At 52.1% G+C, this 21,475-nt stretch overlaps 3 protein-coding genes across 6 annotated transcripts in view; 2 read left to right on the top strand and 1 right to left on the bottom strand.

Moving 5' to 3' along the window:
* The window catches only part of OTUB1 (OTU deubiquitinase, ubiquitin aldehyde binding 1), a 238,450-nt gene that overhangs the window by 41,207 nt on the left and 175,768 nt on the right, over positions 1-21,475 (top strand). The window lies entirely within an intron of this gene.
* Positions 1-21,475, bottom strand: part of PLAAT3 (phospholipase A and acyltransferase 3) — a 369,991-nt gene that overhangs the window by 232,596 nt on the left and 115,920 nt on the right. The window lies entirely within an intron of this gene.
* On the top strand, positions 6,012-21,471 carry SPINDOC (spindlin interactor and repressor of chromatin binding). Of its 4 annotated transcripts, XM_050757239.1 has the most exons (7): positions 6,012-6,455; positions 10,435-10,764; positions 10,846-10,995; positions 11,152-11,277; positions 11,425-11,625; positions 15,085-15,142; positions 20,675-21,471. In XM_050757239.1, the coding sequence occupies exons 1-7, from the start codon at positions 6,329-6,331 to the stop codon at positions 20,805-20,807; spliced, it is 1,125 nt and encodes a 374-aa protein (XP_050613196.1). In that variant the 5' UTR covers positions 6,012-6,328; the 3' UTR covers positions 20,808-21,471. The 4 variants fall into 4 exon arrangements, with proteins under 4 accessions (XP_050613196.1, XP_050613197.1, XP_050613195.1 ...); XM_050757240.1 differs by lacking the exon at positions 15,085-15,142 and having other exon boundaries at positions 20,713-21,471; XM_050757238.1 differs by lacking the exon at positions 15,085-15,142.

The raw sequence follows: 21,475 nt of genomic DNA, 5'->3' as shown, positions 1-21,475 counted from the left end.
CATTGGTTCTCCACTCTTCCTGTTTCCAGTCTGTCCTGCCCCGTCCTAAGAATCTAATGTCTCAAGGCCAAATTCACTAAGTCAAAAGATGAGTGACAGACATAACTTAGATTAGTAAAGGTCTACCCTCTCTCCTCCACAGGGAGCTGTCTCAACAATTAAGATTCCTGGCTGGGCGCAGTAGCTCACACCGATAATTCCAGTACTTTGCGGGGCTGAGGTGGGAGGATCATTTAAGCCCAGGAGTATGAGACTAGCCTGGGCAACATAGGGAAACCCTGTCTCTATAAAAATACAAAATGGGGCCAGGCGCATTGGCTCATGCCTGTAATCCCAGCACTTTGGGAGGCTGAGGCGGACGGATCACGAGGTCAAGAGTTCCAGACCAGCCTGGCCAACATTTCAGTGAAACCTCATCTCTACTAAAAATACAAACAATTGGTCGGGTGCGGTGGCTCATGCCTGTAATCCTAGCACTTTGGGAGGCCGAGGCGGGCGGATCATTGGAGATCAGGAGTTCGAGATCAGCCTGGCCAACATGGTGAAACCCCATCTCTACTAAAACTACAAAAATTAGCCAGGTGTGATGGCGGATGCCTGTAATCCCAGGTACTCGGGAGGTTGAGGTGGGAGAATCACTGAAACCTGGGAGGCGGAGGTTGCAGTGAGCTGAGATCATGCCACTGTACTCCAGCCTAGGAGACAGAGTAAGACTCTGTCTCAACAACAACAAAAAAGAGCTCTTTTAGACTTGCAGATTCTTTTTCCTTTTTTTTTGAAAGAGTCTTGCCCTGTCACCGTAGGCAGGAGTGCAGTAGCACAATCACAGATCACTGCAACCTTCAACTCCCAGGTTCAAGTGATTCTCATGCCTCAGTCATCAGAGTAGCTGGGATTACAGGGGTGCGCCACCACACCCAGCTAATTTTTTTTTTTTTTGAGATGGAGTCTCACTGTGTCGCCCAGGCTGGAGTGCAATGGTGCGATCTTGGCTCACTGCAACCTCCACCTCCCGGGTTCATGCCATTCTCCTGCCTCAGCCTCCTGAGTAGCTGGGACTACAGGCGTCCGCCACCACGCCCGGCTAATATTTTGTATTTTTAGTAGAGACGGGGTTTCACCGTGTTAGCCAGGATGGTCTTGATCTCCTGACCTTGTGATCCGCCCACCTCGGCCTCCCAAAGTGCTGGGATTACAGGCGTGAGTCACAGTGCCCGGCCTTTTTTTTTTTTTGAAACGGAGTTTTGCTCTTGTTGCCCAGGCTGGAGTGCAATGGCCCAATCTCAGCTCACTGCAGGCTCCACCTCCTGGGTTCAAGTGATTCTCTTGCCTCAGCCTCCTGAGTAGCTGGGATTACAGGCGCACGCCACCAGACCTGACTAATTTTTTGTACTTTTAAGACAGATGGGGTTTCACCATGTTAGCCAGGATGGTCTTGAACTCCTGACCTCAGGTGATTCCCCCGCCCCAGCCTCCCAAAGTGCTGGGATTAGAGGCGTGAGCCACTGTGCCCGGCAATTTTTTTTTTTTTTTTTTTTTTTTTGAGATGGAGTTTCCCTCTTGTTGCCCAGGCTAGAGTACAATAGCGCAATCCCGGCTCACTGCAACCCGCGCCTCCTGGGTTCAGGCGCTTCTCCTGCCTCAGCCTCCTGAGTAGCTAGGATCACAGGTGCCCACCACCACACCCGACTAACTGTTTGCATTTTTAGTAGAGACAGGGTTTTACCATGTTGGCCACACTGGTCTCGAACTCCTAAACTCAGGTGATCCAACCGAATTGGCTTCCCAAAGTGCTGGGATTACAGGCGTGTGCCACCACGCCCGGCCACCCAGCTAATTTTTGTAATTTTTGTAGCAACTGGGTTTGGACATGTTAGCCAGGCTGGCTGCGAACTCCTGGCCTCAAGTGACCCACCCGCCTTGGCCTCCAAAAATGCTGGGATTATAGGTGTGAGCCACTGCACCTGGCCCTAGATTTGTTGATACTTTAACATAGGTTTTCATGATATATCACTCTTCATATACATAAAAATGAAAATGTAGGCAAAATAAATTGGTTGGGGTTGTCAAAGCCCTGTGACCAACGACCACCAGGAATACACCTGTAACCAAAATTAGGTTTAATTTGCTGCAGTGAAGGAGAATACATCCTAGGGATACCCTCAGGGCGCCCTCAGGAAACTCCTTAAATTTGGCCTTGTTCCCATAGTTCTATGGAGGAATTAGGGATATGGAACTGGTTCAGGATTGAATACTGTCAAGAAACAGGGGCAGTTCAGAAACTGGGTATCTTTTTTTTTTTTTTTTTTTTTTTTTTTTTTTGAGATGGAGTCTCACTCTGTCACCCAGGCTGGATTGCAGTGGCACGATCTCGACTCACTACAACCTCTGCCTCCCGGGTTCAAGTGATCAGCCCACCTTGGCCTCCCAAAGTGCTGAGATTACAGGTGTAAGCCACCACGCCCAGCCTGGACTACAGTAATTTTTGCTAAAAAGAAGTAGCAATTGCTCCAAAAAAGGTGAAGTCAGGCCGGGCACTGTGGCACACACCTGTGATTCCAGAACTTTGGGAGGCTGAGGCAGGTGGATTGCTTGAGTCCAGCCTGGACAATATGGTGAAACCCTGTTTCTAAAAAAAAAAAATTATTTTTGGCCGGGCGCGGTGGCTCAAGCCTGTAATCCCAGCACTTTGGGAGGCCGAGACGGGCGGATCACGAGGTCAGGAGATCGAGACCATCCTGGCTAACACAGTGAAACCCCGTCTCCACTAAAAATACAAAAAAAATTAGCCGGGCGTGGTGGCGGCGCCTGTAGTCCCAGCTACTCGGGAGGCTGAGGCAGGAGAATGGTGGGAACCCGGGAGGCGGAGCTTGCAGTGAGCCGAGATCGCGCCACTGCACTCCAGCCTGGGCGACAGAGCGAGACTCCGCCTCAAAAAAAAAAAAAAAAAAAAAAAAAAAAAAAAATTATTTTTTTTAAAAATAGGCAAAGTCAGCCAGGAGTGGTGGCTCACGCCTATAATCCCAGCACTTTGGGAGGCTGAGACGAGCAGATCACCTGAGGTCAGGAGTTCGAGACCAGCCTGACCAACATGGAGAAACCGTGTCTCTACCAAAAATACAAAATTGGTCCGGCATCATGGCGCATGCCTGTAATCCCAGTTACTCGGGAGGCTGAGGTTGTAGTGAGCTGAGATCGCACCATTGCACTCCAGTCTGGGCAACAAGAACAAAACTGTTTCAAAAAAAAAAAAAAAAGGCCAGGAGCAGTGGCTCACGCCTGTAATCCCAACACTTTGGGAGGCCAAGGCGGGTGGATCACAAGGTCAGGAGTTCAAGACCAGCCTGGACAAGATGGTGAAACTGTGACTCTACTAAAAATACAAAAATTAGCCAAGTGTGGTGGTGGGCGCCTGTAATCCCAGCTACTTTGGGAGGCTGAGGCAGAGAATTGCTTGAGCCTGGGAGGCAGAGGTTGCAGTGAGCCGAGATCGCACCACTGCGCTCCAGGCTGGGCGACAGAGTGAGATTCTGTCTCAAAAAAAAAAAAAAAAGGTGAAGTCACTTTGTGGTCATGAAATGGCCTCATCTATGTCTCATTCTAAACATAGCTTACCTTCTGCTGGTAACAGCACAGTCTAAATGCCAGAAAAGCCATCTTTCACTTTCCTGATAGTTCTAAAACTTCAGTCCTAAGCTTCATATTGATGTTGATTATAGAAAGCATCGCCATTTGAGGGATATTAAAATGTGGGGGAAATAATTACTCTAGCTTGGATGAAAGATTCTTGCTGTATTACCTTGGGCAGGTAATCTAACCCTGCTCTATAAGCTGAGAATAATATGACCTAAAAGAAATAATGTCTACTAATTGGATGGCACAATACTGGGTGTATCACTCAAGGTTCAACAGGAAAATAGGGACCGCTTTTTTTTTACAGTCTAGCTCTGTCGCCCAGGCTGCAGTTGAGTGCAGCCACACGATCTTGGCTCACTGCAACCTCCGCCTCCTGGGCTTAAGGGATCCTCCTTACTCAGCCGCCTAAGTAGCTGGGATTACAGGCACACACCACCATGCTGGGCTAATTTCTTCTTCTTTTTTTCTTTTTTATGGTAGAGACGGGGTTTCGCCATGTTGGCCAGGCTGGTCTCGAACTCCTGACCTCAAGTGAGCCATCTGCCTCAGCCTCCCAAACTGCTGGGATTACAGGTGTGAGCCACTGGGCCCCACCAGGAGGGAACCACTTTAAGTATTGAAAACAGAGAGAATGTAATGCAGGGTTTTGGTGACATGATTAACAGGGGTAATGGGAGGTCTGGAAAGCCCAGCAGGGGACAGAGAGAGGCAGTACAGAGATTAGCAAAAGCAAGAAGCTGCCCACGACTCCTAACCTGCAGGGACAAAAAGAGGAGGCCGACTGAATAGAGCCCAGGGGCATGATCACCCTACGGATGTTGGGACCACAGCTACCTATCCATGAGCTGGAGCCACAGAGAGGCCTCATCTGCTGCTGGAGATGTCATCTGAGCCTGAGCAAGAGAGAGAAAGAGAAGAAATACCCTGGTTTTTTCTTTCCTCCTGCCTTCTCTTCTTACTGCCACTGCCTCCCATTGGCTAAACCGAGCGAGGCCTGAAGCCAGATGCTCTGGGAGCCTGAGAAACTGCCCCCTACAAGACTCAGCCCACTGCAATCTAGCAGAGCAAAGAGGAACGGAAGGGATCTGTAGCAAACTGTAGAGGATGACTATTCAGTAGAAATAAACAGGCTTGGTAAAACCTTTATTGTAAAACCTTTAAAATACCGGATACACTTGCACACAACAAAATAATTCCCTTAAAAATAGACAGCAAGGCCGGCCGCGGTGGCTCAGGCCTGTAATCCCACTTTGGCCGAGGCGGGCGGATCAGGAGGTCAAGAGATCGAGACCATCCTGGTCAACATGGTGAAACCCCGTCTCTACTAAAAATACAAAAATTAGCCGGGCGTGGTTGCACGTACCTGCAGTCCCAGCTACCCGGGAGGCAGAGGCAGGAGAATCGCTTGAACCCGGGAGGCGGAGGTTGTGGTGAGCCAAGATGGCGCCACTGCACTCCAACCTGGTGACAGAGGGAGACTCTGTCTCAAAATAATAATAATAAAAAAAATTGACTGCAATCCATATAGACTAGTTCACACCTCTTCTCATACCCCCATCCTACTACGCGATTCTGAATACTATTGCGCCTGGTTTGATATAACGACATTTGAAGATGTTTTTTCAGTGTCAGACATTTTGCATTTTCTGAGCTGAAATCTCATGAGGGTTGCTATAGAAGAGGGAGATGCACATTCCATGTCACAGAAGTAAAAGCTCACCCAGAGTGTGGTTATAGGGAAGCAATGTCATGGCAACTGGACTCTGGTCTTGGGGCTCTCAAGGGATTGCTGTATGTCCTTGGAGAGGGTCACAAAATCTCTGGACTCACGTGTAAAAAATGGAAATCATACCCATCGGGGTGGTTTACGTCCGCTCACAGTCCACTCCGCTCCTCTTCTTTGCCTTCCCAGAAAGGTCCGAAATGCTTTTTGAAAGAAACGATGAGCCGGTCTAATAAAACAGATAATGTGCCCATGGCCACAGAGCCGGCACATGAGAAGGAATTCGGTCTCTACGCTTCCATACCAAGGCCCTTTCCACTCCCCCACCGCTTCTCTTCCTGCCCGGGGCATCTGCTGGCGGAGGAAGGCTTGTCCACGAAAAGGCAAAAGCGACTCCGGATCAAAATCCGGGGGCACCTGGTAGCGCTCTCCACGCCAGCAGAAACGCCCAACTGACTTCTGAACGGAGGGAAACCCCCGGGTTTGGCCAGTCCACTAAGACGTCCGCGGTGCGGGTTTTGGGGGCCCCTCTGCCTCCGCGCACTGGGCGGCCCCGGGTCCGCTCGGCCCTTCCCGCCGCCTCCTGGGTCGAGGGATTCCAACGGGGCCGCGTGCCCGGGGCGGGGCCACGCGCGATTGGTCGCGCGGGATCGGGGGCGGGTCCGCGGCTGGCCGGCCGGGCGGGCGCCGACAATGAGCCTCCATAAAAGGGAGCGGCGGGGGGCAGGGGCCCCGGATTGAGCCCTCCCCGCCCGGGCTCCCGACGCGCCGAGGTCTCGGGGAGGCCCGGACGCGCCGGTCGCAGCGCCGGCCGGCGAGCGGCAGGCGGGCAGGTGGCGGGGAGGGGGCTGCGCGGAGCGGGCAGCGGGCCCGGCGTTGTTCCGGCCAGGAGGCGGGAGGCGGTTGCCGGCTGCGCGGCGAAGCCTGCGCGCCAGTTCTCCGGCCACCGCTATCGCCCACGGCCGCACCATGGCCCTAAAGGCCGAGGGCGCCGCACTCGACTGCTTCGAGGTGACGCTCAAATGCGAGGAAGGGGAGGACGAGGAGGAGGCCATGGTGGTGGCCGTAATTCCGCGGCCCGAGCCGATGCTCAGAGGTGAGGATGGAGGGGATCCCACTTCCGCGTCACGGTGCGGGGCCGGGGCCGTCCCTCCCCAGTCGGGTCCGCGACCCGGGCACCTTCTCATCCCCTTCATCCTGGGGCCCAGGCTTCCCTCTCGGATCTGGGTCCAGGACGCGCTCTTGCACCTCCCCCACCATGGTTTGGAAGCTCAGGCCTCCTCGATTTTCCCCTCCCTCCCCCTTTCCCCCGCCCAGGGTCTGGAGACTTCGATCCACGCCCCGCACGCTCCGGATCTTCCGGTGCCCAGGCGCCCCCTCTCCCGGGCCCAGCACCGGAGGCCGGATCCCCAGAGGCGCTGGGTGGTTGAGGCCGCCGTCTCACGCAAGCACAACGGCCGGGCTGTGTTCTAGGCCGAGGGGCGGCGAAGCCTATAGGCCCGAGGCTACAGGCGGGCGCCGCTGCCGACCTCCAGGAGAATTTTAAGGACTCCCCGAGCATGACTCTTTCCTGCCCACCACCCCGCTTCATCCCCATTCCCGGGCCTTCCACTTGCAGGAGCCACAGGTGTCAGGTTCTGGAGAGAAGGGATGAATGGGACTGCATACAACAGCTAGTTTGGAAAAGCAGTGCAGTGCTAGAATGAGATTAGCTTTGGGAGGGGATGGGAAGAACAGTCTGAGAACACTCGCTCTCCCCTCCCCCTTCGCCGATTTCTAGTCCTCAGGAACTTGCAAACCATAAGAAAACAAAGAGCCATCTTTGTGGGAGACTTAATATGCATGAAAATGCAAATATCTTTCCATTCTCCCACCCGCCTTTTCTTTGGGGGGACAGTACCCAGAAGAGGTTGAGAGCAGCAAGGCCATTCATTGAACCTCAGCCGAACAGAATGATGTCTGTCTGCACTGCCTCTCATCCTTTTTGGAACTGGAAGGGTTATAAAATTCATGAGGGAAATAAAGGTCACCTCCCTTCTCGGAGCATGTAGTCCAAAAGACAGGTTGTTTTCCTACTTCTGCTAATATTTGCTGAGTGTTCACTGGGCTTTGTCAGAGGCTGTCTCAGTTAATCCTCTCAACCCTGCAAGGGTGGCCTTACCCCCACTGTTAGGGTGGGAATAGACAGGTGAATTCATTCAACCAATATTCACTGGACGTCTACTTTAGGCTGTTTAGGCTAGTGTTTTTAGGCTGGGAAGTAGTAGCAGTAAACAGAGCAGCTGAAACCTTACTCTTGAAGAACATATATATACCAATGGCTAAAGACAGAGAAATAGGTTCATGTATAGTATGTTGGGTGGCAATAAATGGTTCAGAGATCACTGAAGCAGGACAAGGAGAAAGGGGGAATGGGTGTTTAATTGGATATATCGAGTGGTTCAGAAAGTGTTCTCTAATAAGGTGAATTTTGAGCACAGACCCAAAGGAAGTGAGGATGCCAACCTTGCAGGTATCTGCAGGAAGAGCATTTCAGGCCGAATAGCAAGTGCAAAGGTCCGGCAGCACAAGCTGCTGGAAAGATTTCAGTGGAGAGTGGAAGAAAGATTGAATTCAAGGCTTTTGGCCTGAGCAACTGGAGGAACAGCCTTCCCATTTTCTGAGATGGGGAAGGCTGCGGTGCTCATGGGAAACTGGGAATGAAAGTTTGAATATAATTAAGTTTGAGATGCCTATTTATGACATATTCAAGTGGAGAGGTCAACTAAGCAGTCAGATACATGAGCCTAGATTTCCTGGGAGTATCTGGCTAGTGGCGTAAACGGAAATTGCCAGCAGGCAGACAGTGGGATGAGAGGGAAGTAGAGAAGTGTGTAAGAACTGAGTCCTGGGAAACTCCAGTGATGGCAGGTTGGAAACCGAGTCAGTCCCTCATCACACATTACTAAATGTCACTGCATGCCGGGAGATACAGATACAGATGCCAGAGATACGGATGTAAAACATCAGAAATCTGTGTGGTCATGGATTCTCTTTTTTTTTTTTTTTTTTTTTTTTTTTTGAGATGGAGTTTCTCTCTTTTTGCTCAAGCTGGAGTGCAATGGCACAATCTCGGCTCACCACAACCTCTACCTCCCGGGTTCAAGTGATTCTCCTGCGTCAGCCTCCCGAGTAACTGGGATTACAGTCATGCGCTACCACACCCAGCTAATTTTGTATTTTTAGTAGTGTGGGGTTTCTCCCTGTGGCTCAGGCTGGTCTCGAACTTGCAACCTCAGGTGATCCGCCTACCTCGGCCTCCCAAAGTGCTGGGATTCAGGTGTGAGCCACCGCGCCTGGCCATGGTCATGGATTCTATGGTGTGGTGAGGAGATAAGCAGTGAACATCCCAAAAACAAGTATCAGGTGGTGATGTGTGCTGTGTTGGAGATGATCCATAAGGGGAATGGGGTGCTCTGGTGAGGGGAGATGGTTCTTCAGCAACAACCCAGAGGAAGAGAGGGAATATTGAGAAGAGATGAGGAAGAACCAGCACCCGTAACTGAGAAAGAGTGCCAGGGAAGCAAAAGAAGAACCAACAGAAGGTCATGCCCTAGACGCAAGTGATGAAAATCAAGATGGAAGAAGTGATGGGTAGAGGACGAAGTTGAGAAACTGAGCACAGAGTTTAGCGCTGCTGACTTGGGTGAGAGCTGTTTTGGAGGACTGGTAGGGAAGAAAGCCGATTGCACCTGAGAGGTCAGGTTTTCTGCCCATGGTCGCATGAGAGATAGGTAGAAGGCGTATCTCGTATCTTTTTCAGACACCACCTCTTGTATCCATGCAGGCCGAGGCTCCTATTTCTAATACCACCTCTTCCATGCAGCCCCCAGGTATTAGGGCCTCCTGTGTTTTAATTTTGTCCCATCCTCTCTGGAGGGTAGGAGAGAGATGCAGCCGTGAAGGATCATGGGCACTTCGTAAAAGCACTGAGCTTCCAGGCTGATGCAGGTCTAAGGCTGCCTTCCTTGCTGAACTGGAAAGGGCTGATGCTCTGTGAGAGCTTATGGTCTGTGTGCACAAAGAGCAGGTATCAGGCAGCAATTGGAGTGGAACCATGGCTGTAAGTGCTCTGTGAGCACTGAGAAGGGAGGCTAGTTCTGAGGGGACGGGGTGGCTTTTAGAACGGGCACGGTGGCTCATGCCTATAATCCCAGCACTTTGGGAGGTTGAAGCAGGAGGATTGCTTGAGCCCGGGAGTTCAAGACCAGCCTGGGCAACGGAGCAACACCCCATCTGTTAAACAAAATTTTTGTTGTTGTGAATTAGCTGGGTGTGATAGCATGCATCTGTCTGTAGCCCTAGCCAGTCAGGTGCCTAAGGCTGGAGGGTCCCTTGAGTCCAGGAGTTCAAGGCAGCAGTAAGCTATGATAACACCACTGTACTACAACCTGGGTGACAAAATGAGTCCCCCATCTCTTTAAAAAAAAAAAAATTATTAGCCAGGCATGGTGGCACTCACCTGTAGTCCCAGGTGCTTGGGGGACTGAGGCAGGAGGATCGCTTGAACCCAGGAGGTCAAGGCTGCAATGAGTTGAGATTGCACCATTGCACTCCAGCCTGGGTGACAAAGTGAGACTCTGTCTCAAAATAAATAACATTTAAAAATTAAAAGAATTTACCTTCCTCACCCTCAAGAAAGCGTAGAAGTCAGATGTGGATGAAATCTATTGTCAGGGATTGGGTTTCCAGAAAGCTTCGCAGGGACAACGTTGCCCAGCCAAATCGGTGGTCTGGACAGATGTGCAAAAGCTGGAGACCTGCAAGAACGCAGCCTGTTGGGAAAGTATGTGTAGTCCTAAGGTCCAAGACTAGATCAAGAGGAAGTATAGACACGAGGGTCGTGGGATCCCAGGCACATTGGCTGTGTTGAGTGTGGTGTGTGCGTCGTGGGCTCCAGGGGAAGGAAGAAGAACACTTTGGACAGAAATGCTCTCCTCCCCCATCCCATTCAAACCACCGAGTCTAGAGACGTGCTAAGTACTGTTGGTTGTGGGCACCTTTCGTGATTACACCCTTCCCCTCTCCCCTTGCAGTGACCCAACAGGAGAAGACCCCACCACCTAGACCCAGCCCACTGGAGGCAGGCAGTGATGGCTGTGAGGAGCCCAAGCAGCAAGTGTCTTGGGAACAGGAGTTCCTGGTGGGCAGCAGCCCAGGAGGCAGCGGGCGGGCGCTGTGCATGGTGTGTGGCGCTGAGATCCGGGCACCCTCGGCCGACACAGCTCGCACACACATCTTGGAGCAGCACCCTCACACCTTGGACCTGAGCCCTTCTGAGAAGAGCAACATCCTGGAGGCCTGGAGTGAAGGGGTAGCCCTCTTGCAAGACGTGAGAGCTGAGCAGCCGTCCCCACCCAACTCAGGTAGTTGGGCCTGGGGTGGGCCAAGGGAGAAGTCGGATTTGTTGGGGCACTGGAAGCTCATTGTGCTCTTGCTCCCTGCAGACTCAGGCCAGGATGCCCATCCAGACCCAGACTCCAACCCAGACCCTGCCAGAATGCCAGCCGAAATCGTCGTTCTCCTTGACTCTGAGGATAACCCATCCCTCCCTAAAAGGAGCCGGCCCAGGGGACTCCGTCCCCTCGAGCTTCCTGGTTAGTCAGCAGAAAAGCCAGTGAACCCCGGTGGAGGTGGGGGTTTGGGGACAGGGTGAAATACAGGCCCTGTGTTCTGGGCAAGTGTCTTCCCCTGGGGTGGCAGGGTTTGAGGATGGCCTCCTAGAAAGGGTATGAGGTCTTTTCTTTTTGCAGCTGTCCCTGCCACAGAGCCAGGAAATAAGAAGCCCCGTGGTCAGAGATGGAAGGAGCCCCTGGGGGAAGAGCCAGTCAGAAAGAAAAGAGGCAGACCTATGACCAAAAACCTGGACCCTGACCCAGGTGAAGGGGAGGCCCGGGGGAGGCATGGGCTCTGGCGGGTGCTCTGAGGAGATCCGCGTCAGTGAGTCTGGAGCAGGGCTCGGGCACAGGGCGCCTGCAGCTCCTGAGGCTTTTTCACTCACAGTTCCATCCTGTCCACCCTTCCAGAGCCCCCATCGCCAGACTCACCCACAGAGACTTTCGCAGCACCAGCCGAGGTCCGACACTTCACTGATGGCAGCTTCCCCGCCGGCTTCGTCCTGCAGCTCTTCTCCCACACCCAGCTCAGGGGCCCAGACAGCAAGGACTCACCCAAAGACAGGGAAGAGGCAGAAGGAGGCCTTCCCCAGGCAGAGAGCCCCTCTCCAGGTGAGCCCTCCTGAGAGGGAAGCACAGTGGAGGCCTCTCAGGCAGCGCTCCTGGGCCGGGCCTCCACGAGGCTGCTCTGTGGCAGAGCCCAGGGTAGGGGTGGGTGGTGCCCAGGTTTCCTGGGACACGGGGCCGGGACAGGGGGATCTGAATGATGAGGGAGGCTGGCCCGAAAGCTGAGCTTTTCTTTTTTTGTTTGTTTTTTGAGACGGAATCTTGCTCTGTTGCCCAGGCTGGCGTGTAGTGGTACAAGCCCAGCTCACTACAATCTCTGCCTCCCAGGTTCAAGCAATTCTCCTGCCTCACCCTCCCTTGTAGCTGAGATTACAGGTGTGCGCCACCACGCCTGGCTAAATTTTGTATTTTTAGTAGAGACAGGGTTTTGCCATGTTGGCCAGGCTGGTCTCAAACTCCTGACCTCAGGTGATCCACCTGCCTCAGCCTCCCAAAGTGCTAGGATTACAGATGTGAGCCACCACACCTGGCCAGGTGGGCTTTTCTTAGTGTTTCCTTGTTTCCTGGAATTGGTCATTGGATTTCCAATGACCAAGGCCAGTGTTTCCCAAGAGACTGATACTGATTTCCATACAGGCAGTTTGTTCTAGCTAGAGCCTGAGGGGTGCCCACCTTACCTTGGTGGTGCTGAGGCCCAGATGGGGCCACTCAACAATTCAGTTAGATGTCCAGGGAATAGACGAGATGAGCAGTGGACAGACGCCTCCAGGGGACACCAGCTCAGTAAATTGCCTCATAATAGCCGTAGGTGCTTGTGTTGTTTGGTGTCCTACTGAGTTTAAGAAGCTTACATACAAGGCCAGGCGCGGTGGCTCACGCCTGGAATCCCAGCACTTTGGGAGGCTGAGGTGGGCAGAGGCGGGCACATCACCAGGCATGGTGGCAGGCACCTCTAATCCCAGTTACGTGGAAGGCTGAGGCAGGAGAATCGCTTGAACCTGGGAGGTAGAAGTTGCAGTGAGATTGTGCCACTGCACTCAGCCTGGGCAACAGAGTGAAAGTCTGTCTCCAAAAAAAAAAAAAAAAAAGAAGAAGTTACATATAGTTTATTTGGCCCTTACAAAAATAGCTTGTAGAGAAAGGCAGATGTCCATTCCTTTTTCCAAAAGGGAAAACCATTTCTCAAAGAAATGGTTCCTTCTTCCCCATGGTCCTTATGTCAGTTTCCTATTTGCTGCTGTAACAAATCACACAAATGTAGTGGCTTGAAACAACACACATGGCTTGTGCCGGTAGTCCCAGCCACTTGGGAGGCTGAGACAGGAAGATTATTTCAGCCCAGGAGTTCAAGGCTGCAATGAGCTACAATCACACCACTGCACTCCAGCCTGGACGACAGAATGAGACCCTCCCTAAAATCAAAACAAAACACAAATTTATTTCACAATTCTGGAGGTCAGAGGTCCAAAATGGGTCTCACTGAGCTAAAATCGAAGGTGTTGGCAGGGCTATGTTCTTTCCTGGAAGCTCTAGGGGAAAATCTATTTTCTTGCCTTGCCCAGCTCCTAGAGGCTGCCTGCATTTCTTGGCTTGTGGCCTCCTTCCATCTTCAAAGCCAGCAGAGGCTAGTAGAGTCTTTCTCAGATACTGCCCTGGGTTCCGGCTTATCTGCGTCTTCCCCATTCAAGGACCCTCATGATTATATTGGGCTCACTCAGATAGTCCAGGATAATCTCTTTTTTAGTCTGCTGATGAGCAACCTTAATTTCATCTGTAGCCTTCATTCCCCTTTGCCATGTAACAAAACATTCACAGGTTCCAGGGATTAGAACATGAACATCTGGTGGGGGGTGAGGGGCATCGTTCTGCCAACCACACGTGACCCAGCAGACAGAATTAGGATGAGCCTGGAATGTAGTCCAGCAGGGCAGAGACCGAGCCTAGTCGTCTGTTCACCTCTCCATGCCAAGCATAGTTTATAGGCGGTCAGGAAATGCTTCTTGAAGAAGTGAGTGGGTCAGGGGTACATGTCTCCTTGTACCAACTTGTCTGAAATGTGTGTTTGGAACTAGAGCCATAGATGATGGCCAACGAGGTGGCTGGAGGCTCTCCTGAGAATAGGGCTCTCGAAAAGCAGATGTGCTTTTGTTTTTGTTTTTGTTTTTTGAGATAGAGACCCTAAGGCCGGGCGCGGTGGCTCAAGCCTGTAATCCCAGCACTTTGGGAGGCCGAGACGGGCGGATCACGAGGTCAGGAGATCGAGACCATCCTGGCTAACACGGTGAAACCCCGTCTCTACTAAAAAATACAAAAAACTAGCCGGGCGCAGTGGCAGGCGCCTGTAGTCCCAACTACTCGGGAGGCTGAGGCAGGAGAATGGCGTGAACCCGGGAGGCGGAGCTTGCAGTGAGCTGAGATCCGGCCACTGCACTCCAGCCTGGGTGGTAGAGCAAGACTCCGTCTCAAAAAAAAAAAAAAAAAAAAAAAGAGATAGAGACCCTGCCCAGGCTGGAGTACAGTGGCGCCATCATAGCTCACTGCAGCCTCAAACTCCCAGGCTCAAACTATCCTGCCAGAGCCTCCTGAGTAGCTGGGTCCACAGGCTTGCATCTCCACACCAGGCTAATTTTTAAATTTTTTGTAGAGACAGGTTTTCCCTGTGTTGCCCAAGCTGGTCTCCAACTCCTGGGCGCAAGCAATCCTCCAACCTGGGCCTCCCAAAGTTCTGGGATGACAGGTATGCTTTTTTGCATAAAGAAAAAAGCCTTGGCTAGGCACAGTGGCTCACACCTGTCATTCCCAGCACTTTGGGATGATGCCAAAGTGGGAAGATTGCCTGAGGCTAGGCATCCGAGACCAACCTGAGCAACATAAGGAGACTCCATCTCTATAGAAAAATTTTAAAATTAACTGGACATGTTGGTGTGCACCTCTAGTCCCTACTAAGGCTAGAGCCTAAGGCAAGAGGATCACTTGAGCCCAGGAATTTGAGGCTGCAATAAATTCTGATTGTACTCCAGTCAGATTGTACCACTGTACTCCAGCCTGGGCAACAGAGCTAGACGGTCTCAAAAAACAAAACAACAACAAAAAAAAAAAACAAAAAAAAGTCAGCGTATTATACACTCCTTTAGTCACACTCCACTCACCCCTCACAAGGTTTTTCTTTGTGTTCACTGCTATAATACTCTTAATTTGGTTGGTATCCTTCAGAGAGAGCTCTCTGTGTGTTCGCATGTGTGCGTAGTTGCTTTTATTTATTTGCCTAAATTTGGGCCCCCCTTTTTCTGATCTCGAGGCAGGCCTCACCCCTTCACATAGATCACAGTTTTAACTGTCTCAAGTTTCAGCTTGAGTCACATTCCATTCCTGGCTCCCTGAGACCGTGTGTGCTGCTTGGACTTGAACGTGTCCCGAGTCTCCTGGTTCTCTCCGGTGGATCCCTGCTCTAAATGGCTGACCTCTTCCACTGTCTAATGGGTCTTCTGGTTTCATTCTCGAAAGGGAGCCTTCATTTCGAGTCCTGGGGTACCCTGTGCGCAAACTCCACCTATCTGGAGTGGTGAGTAGATGAGAAGAGAATCCCTGAGATTGTAGGTTTCTTTGGGGTGAGTGGGCAGAGTCTGAGAGGAAGGGGCTTCAGCAGGCTGCTTGAGTGATCTGAGAGGGGCAGAGGCGATTGTCGGGTGTTGTCAGCAGTGGCAGCCTTCATGGAGGCTGGAGATGCTTGGGAAACCACAGAAGAGACCTAAGTGATTCACAAGTGTTCCTGGAGGCTGTGCCCAAGGGAAGCACCCTGGGAGATGGCGAGAGTGAGACAGCCTTTGTCCTCCAAAACTCTGTGTCCAGGAGTTTAGGCTGGAGGCAGTAAATCTTTAAAAACCACGGCCCCTGTGGCGGTTCTTTGCAGAGCAGAGGCTCTGGACCTGTGGTTTCAGACGGTCTCACGAACCCAAAGCTTGGACAGATTTCTCAGAAACCTGTGAGGCTTCGACCAGAATGTCTCTACTTTATGTGTTGTTATGTACGTATTGAAGTTCTCTGAAGACTTTATTTAAATAAAGATCCTGACACTTTAAAAAACATTAGAGGTGTAAAAATCATGGATTTAACAGTTGGAAAAGGCCACCCATGGTCAGGTTAGCTGAGCTGATGAATGTGAATGTGAGGTGGTCCGGGAAGACTAGAACTTTCTAAGGACCTTGCCGGAGAAGGATGGGGACAGTATCCAGGCCAGGAGAGGAGGTGGGCCACAGTGACCCACTAACAAGTAATGGAAAGAGGAGCCTCTCTGTCTCGCTGGTGTTTTTCTTTTTCTTTCTTTTTTTTCTTTTTGAGACGGAGTCTCGCTCTGTCACCCAGGCTGGAGTGCAGTGGCACGATGTCGGCTCACTGCAAGCTCCACCTCCCGGGTTCACGCCATTCTCCTGCCTCAGCCTCCCAAGTAGCTGGGACTACAGGCGCCCACCACCACACCCGGCTAATTTTTTGTATTTTTAGTAGAGATGGGGTTTCACCGTGTTAGCCAGGATGGTCTCGATCTCCTGACCTCGTGATCCGCCCTCCTCGGCCTCCCAAAGTGCTGGGATTACAGGAATGAGCCACCGCGTGTGGCCCTCACTGATGTTAGTTTGAGTAGAACCTAGGGATCTGGCTTAGGATACCTTGGCCAGATCCTATGTTGCAGGCTGGACCAGGGAGGTAGCGGAGTGAGAGAGCGAGCATGCGTGTACATAAGTGTGAGTGTGAGTTTCACAGGGGTGTTTGTTTGTTTGTTTTTTGAGACGGAGTCTCTGTCACCCAGGCTGGAGTGCAATGGTGCAATCTAGCCTCACTGCAACCTCCGCCTCCCAGGTTCAAGTGATTCTCCTGCCTTATAGGCGCCCGCCACCACACCCGGCTAATTTTTGTATTTTTAGTAGAGACGGGGTTTCACCATGTTGGCCAGGCTGGTCTTGAACTCCTGACCTCAAATGATCTGCCCACCTCAGCCTCCCAAAGTGCTGGGATTACAGGCGTGAGCCATTACACCTGGCAGCCTGGTGTATTTCCGCTCTGCCCACTCAGAACCTTGCCTTCGAGCAGTGTCCCCTGCCCCCAACTCCCTTCCCTCCAGCACCCAGGCTGAATTCCATGCCTTCTCTCTAGCTCATGTAACTGAACTGCTCCTAGCAAAAGCTAGCCCCTGTCCTCGTCACTAAAGCTCATCCTACCTCCCCCTTGTCACACTGCCCCCTGGGTCTTCCCTATCAGCCTATACAAAGTTACTATTTCTTCCTTCTTAGCCCCTTGTCCCTGTAGCCACTGTCTCATTTGTCCCTGTACCTTTTCAGTAAAGCCGGACTGTGTTTTCTGTAGCAGCTGCCTCCCATCTCTCTGGAATTCATCCTCAGCACTCCACACGAAAATTGCTCCTTTGGCAAGGTCGCCGTTGACTTCCATAAAATTCAATAGTCTGTTCTTGGTCCTTCTCTTTTTTTTTTTTTTTTTTTTTTTTTTTTTTTTTTTTTTGAGACGGAGTCTCACGCTGTTGCCCAGGCTGGAGTGCAGTGGCGCGATCTCGGCTCACTGCAAGCTCCGCCTCCCGGGTTCCCGCCATTCTCCTGCCTCAGCCTCCTGAGTAGCTGGGACTACAGGCGCCCGCCACCGCGCCCGGCTAATTTTTTTTTTTTGTATTTTTAGTAGAGACAGGGTTTCACTGTGGTCTCGATCTCGTGACCTTGTGATCCGCCCGCCTCGGCCTCCCAAAGTGCTGGGATTACAGGCTTGAGCCACCGCGCCCGGCCTCTTTTTTTTTTTTTTTCCCGAGATGGAGTCTAGCTCTGTTGCCCAGGCTGGAGTGCAGTGGCATGATCTCGGCTCACTGCAACCTCCACCTCCTAGTTTCACATGATTCTCCTGCCTCAGCCTCCCAAGTAGTTGGGATTACAGGCGCCTGCCACCACGCCCAGCTAATTTTTGTATTTTTAGTAGAGACGAGGTTTCACTGTGTTGGCCAGGCTGGTCTCAAACTCCTGACCTTGTGATCCACCTGCCTCGATCTCCCAAAGTGCTGGGATTACAGGCATGAGCCACCGTGCCTGGCAGTCCTTTTTTTTTCTTTTTTTCTTTGAGATGGAGTTTCGTTCTTGTCGCCCAGGCCGAAGTGCAGTGGTGCGATCTCAGCTCACTGCAACCTCCACTTCCTGGGTTCAAGCGATTCTCCTGCCTCAGCCTCCCAAGTAGCTGGGATTACAGGCATGCGCCACCGCACCCAGCTAATTTTGTATTTTTAGTAGAGACAGGGTTTCATCATGTTGGTCAGGCTAGTCTCAAACTCCTGAATTCAGGTGATCCGCCCGCCTCAGCCTCCCAGAGTGCTGGGATTACAGGCGTGAGCCACCGTGCCTGGCCAGTCCTTCTCTTTCTGATCTGTCGGTTACAGTGGGCCGATCACTCCTTCCTGGAGACAGCTTTCTTCCCTTGGCTTTTCAGGCAGCTGTTCGCCTGGTGTTCTTCCCTCACTAGCTGTTTCTTCTCAGTTTCTCTTGCCGCTCCTTCTCAGCTCCCAGAGTTGGAACATGTCATACCGTTGTCTGCCTTTCCCTTTCTAGAATGTAAGGGTCTGCAGGTTACGGTGTTTGCTTCCTGCACTGTGATATGCACAGTAGCCGGAACAGTGCCTGGCACAGCATAGGCCCAGCTTATGTGTTTGGTGAATGAGTAAGTGCTTAAGTATCCCCAGCCATAGGTCAGTGTCCGTACGCGCTCCCTGGGAGATCTCATCCAGGTTCACAGCTTTCGATGCCATGTGTGTGCTCATAATGCCCACCTTGGCTGCTCCTTCCTGGTTCCATCCTCTTTTCCAGTTGCCCAGGTGACATCTCTACATGGTTGTCTAAAAGATCTCTAACATTGTGCCACTGCACTCCCGCCTGGCGACAGAGTGAGACTCTGCCTCAAAAAAAAAAAAAAAAAAATCTCGGCACATTGAAACGGAACCCCCAGTCTCCCCAGTGCACCCCACCCACAGACTCCACAATCTTCCCTTTCCCAGTGAACAGGCAGCCCCAGGCTTCAGTTTGCTGTGGCCACACCCACACAGTCATCCTCTTCTTTCTCCAACCCAGCATCTGTCCAGCAGTCGATCCTCCAAAACAAGTTCAGAGCTCACACTGCTGTCACCACATCCACTGCCACTGCCCTAGTCGGGGCCTGCTCTCACCTGGTTCCTGTAACAAAGCTAAGCCAGGTCTCCTGGCTGCTGAGCTTTGCCCGCTATCCTCTGCTCTCCTGTAGCAGCCAGAGTGTCCCTACTGAGAACACAAGTCAGATCCAGTCACTCCTCTACTCCCGGCCTTCCTGTGCTGCTCCTGTTGCACTCCAGATAAAAGCCAGAGCCTTCATGGTGACCAGTGCGCTCCCCCCAGGCTCCTGACCTCTACCCCACACCCCACTCCCTGCACAGGCGCTGGCCTTGCTGTTCCTGGGGAAGCCAGCGTGCTCCACCAGGGGGTCCACATTTGCTCTTCCCTGTGCTCAAAATATTGTTTCTTCACCCGCCTGCCCAGCTGGCTCCTCACTCCCTCTGTGTCTCCAGTCCCCTGTCAGCTCTCTGCTATCCTATCTCCTTTCCCTGGTGTACTTTGCTACTTTGCGTCTGTCCATATATAACATACTGCATTTTTTATTTGTTTATCCTATTTATTGGCTCTGATAACTAGAATGTGAAGTCCCAGAAGGCCACTTAGGCAGCTCCATTCACCGCTGTACCCCTGGCAATCCAAACAGCCTTGGGCAGATAGTGCTCAATGAATTATTGTCGAATTAATGAACAAATGGGATTCAGTGTTCCTTCAGGGAGCATATAGTTTATCGGGGAGACAAACCAGCTTCTGGGAACACAGAATAGAATTTGGTAGGTGTTAAAAATTCCGTGGCAGCCACTAAGTCATTTTAAATTCCAGCACATTGCACAGCAAAATTGTACCTGTTTTCTCTGCCACATTGTAAATAATCGTGTCTCTAAAAACAGGGTAGAAAAGGAACACACACAAATGAATCCTTCCCAATATAGACAGTGCAGTAGTTGAAATCACCATTTTCTGTTTTTGCCTTTCAATGTAATGTAACTTTTTTTTTTTTTTTTTTTTTTGAGACAGTCTTGCTCTGTCTTCCAGGCTGGAGTGCAGTGGCGTGATCTTGGCTCACTGCAACCTCTGCCTCCTGGGTTCACGCAATTCTCCCGCCTCAGCCTCCCGAGTAGCTGGGATTAGAGGGGTGCACCACTATGCCTGCCTGATTTCTTTGTATTTTAGTAGATAAAGGGTTTCTCTGTGTTGGCCAGACTGGTCTCAAACTCCTGACCTCAAGTGATCTGCTCACCTTCGCCTCCCAAAGTGCTGGGATTACAAGCAGGAGCCACCACGCCCAGCCCTATTGTAACGTAACTTTTGCACACATCCCTATTGCATGCTTGGTTTTTATGGCTGCGTGCAGCCACGGCAGTCCTCAGTCCTCTTTCGTCTGCCTCGAGGCCAGTGAGTGCCTTCTCCATACTGCTAAGGTGGACGCCTGATCTTGGTGATGTCGGTGTTGACACTCAGGAGGTGAAGAGCCTGGTGGAAGTTCACCAGGGGTCTTTTCTCCACCCTGTGTAGTCCCTCATGAACTCCTTGGTGGGCACAGCTGTGCCTCAGATTTGTTCTGGGTGTTCCCACCGCATCACCTCTGCCCCACTCAGGCAGAACGCGTTAGGCTAGGATGCCCAGTAAGTTTGAGATAAAATGGAGTTGGCTGCAGGGAGGAGTTACGGGAAGAGGCACGCAGCACCAGGCACCCTGTGCCGAAATACACGCAGGAGGAAGGCTGCCTGGCTTCATGTGGCTTATCCCTAGGGAGGCTGTGAGCCTCATTTTCTAGCCGGTGGCAGTCCTTGATCACCCAGGAGTGGAGCTTCCTGCCATCCTTGGACTTCCCCTCATGCCAGGCACTGGGCTGTGGACATAATGAAAGCCCTGGAAATGGGGGTACAGTTTGCAGAGCTTCCAGGGAGCATCCTCGTGGTGGGGTGTCTGGGAGGCTCTGACTGCTCTCTGCTCTCATCCCTGCCCAGCTCCCCCTCCGGGGCTCCGCGGGACACTGGATCTCCAGGTTATCCGCGTGCGGATGGAGGAGCCCCCAGCGGTCAGCCTCCTGCAAGACTGGTCCAGGCACCCCCAGGGCACCAAGCGTGTGGGAGCAGGTGACACCTCAGACTGGCCCACGGTTCTGTCAGAATCCAGCACCACTGTGGCGGGGAAGCCAGAGAAAGGGAATGGGGTGTAAATTCTTGCTTTCCTGGGGAGGGAGGGAGGGTGGGAGGGAGGAGGCAGCGTCCCCCTGTGGCTTATAACTCAGAGCTGCCTGGCTCACCCATCTGGTGGAGAGAGTAGAAACAAGTGCCAGGGCAGGAGGGGGCTGGGGCAACATCCACTGTTATTTCGGGGCACTGAAAAGTGTCTGTTCCTGGCCAGGCCTGAGGTCGGCAAGGGTGGTTGAGGCTGTTGTGCAGTAGGGCACTGGGCCTGTGGAGAACACCTACCCCAGTCCTTCGCTGACCCCCACCTCTCTGTCCCCCGTGACCTCCTCCCACCCTCCCCCCGCTCCCCACCATTCTCCCTTGGCACAGTGCCTTACACAAGAGTGGTCATAAGGGGGTTTGAACTGAGTCCCACTACCTCGGGGGACACCTCCCCTCCCCACTTGTTCAGGCTCCTAAACCAGGAGGCCTCCATTACCTCTTCCTGTCCCACCCCTGCAGAGGCCTGAAGCTGGGCCTGGGCACCCCATTCACTCCTGTTCTCATTTACATCTGTTTTCCTGTTGTATATATCACCTTTGTTGACAATAAATTATTTTTTTTTATTAAGAGTTC

Source organism: Macaca thibetana, chromosome 14 (assembly GCF_024542745.1).
Source record: "Macaca thibetana thibetana isolate TM-01 chromosome 14, ASM2454274v1, whole genome shotgun sequence".
Classification (NCBI taxonomy): Eukaryota; Metazoa; Chordata; class Mammalia; order Primates; family Cercopithecidae; genus Macaca; species Macaca thibetana.
This window is presented reverse-complemented; position numbering and strand designations above follow the sequence as displayed.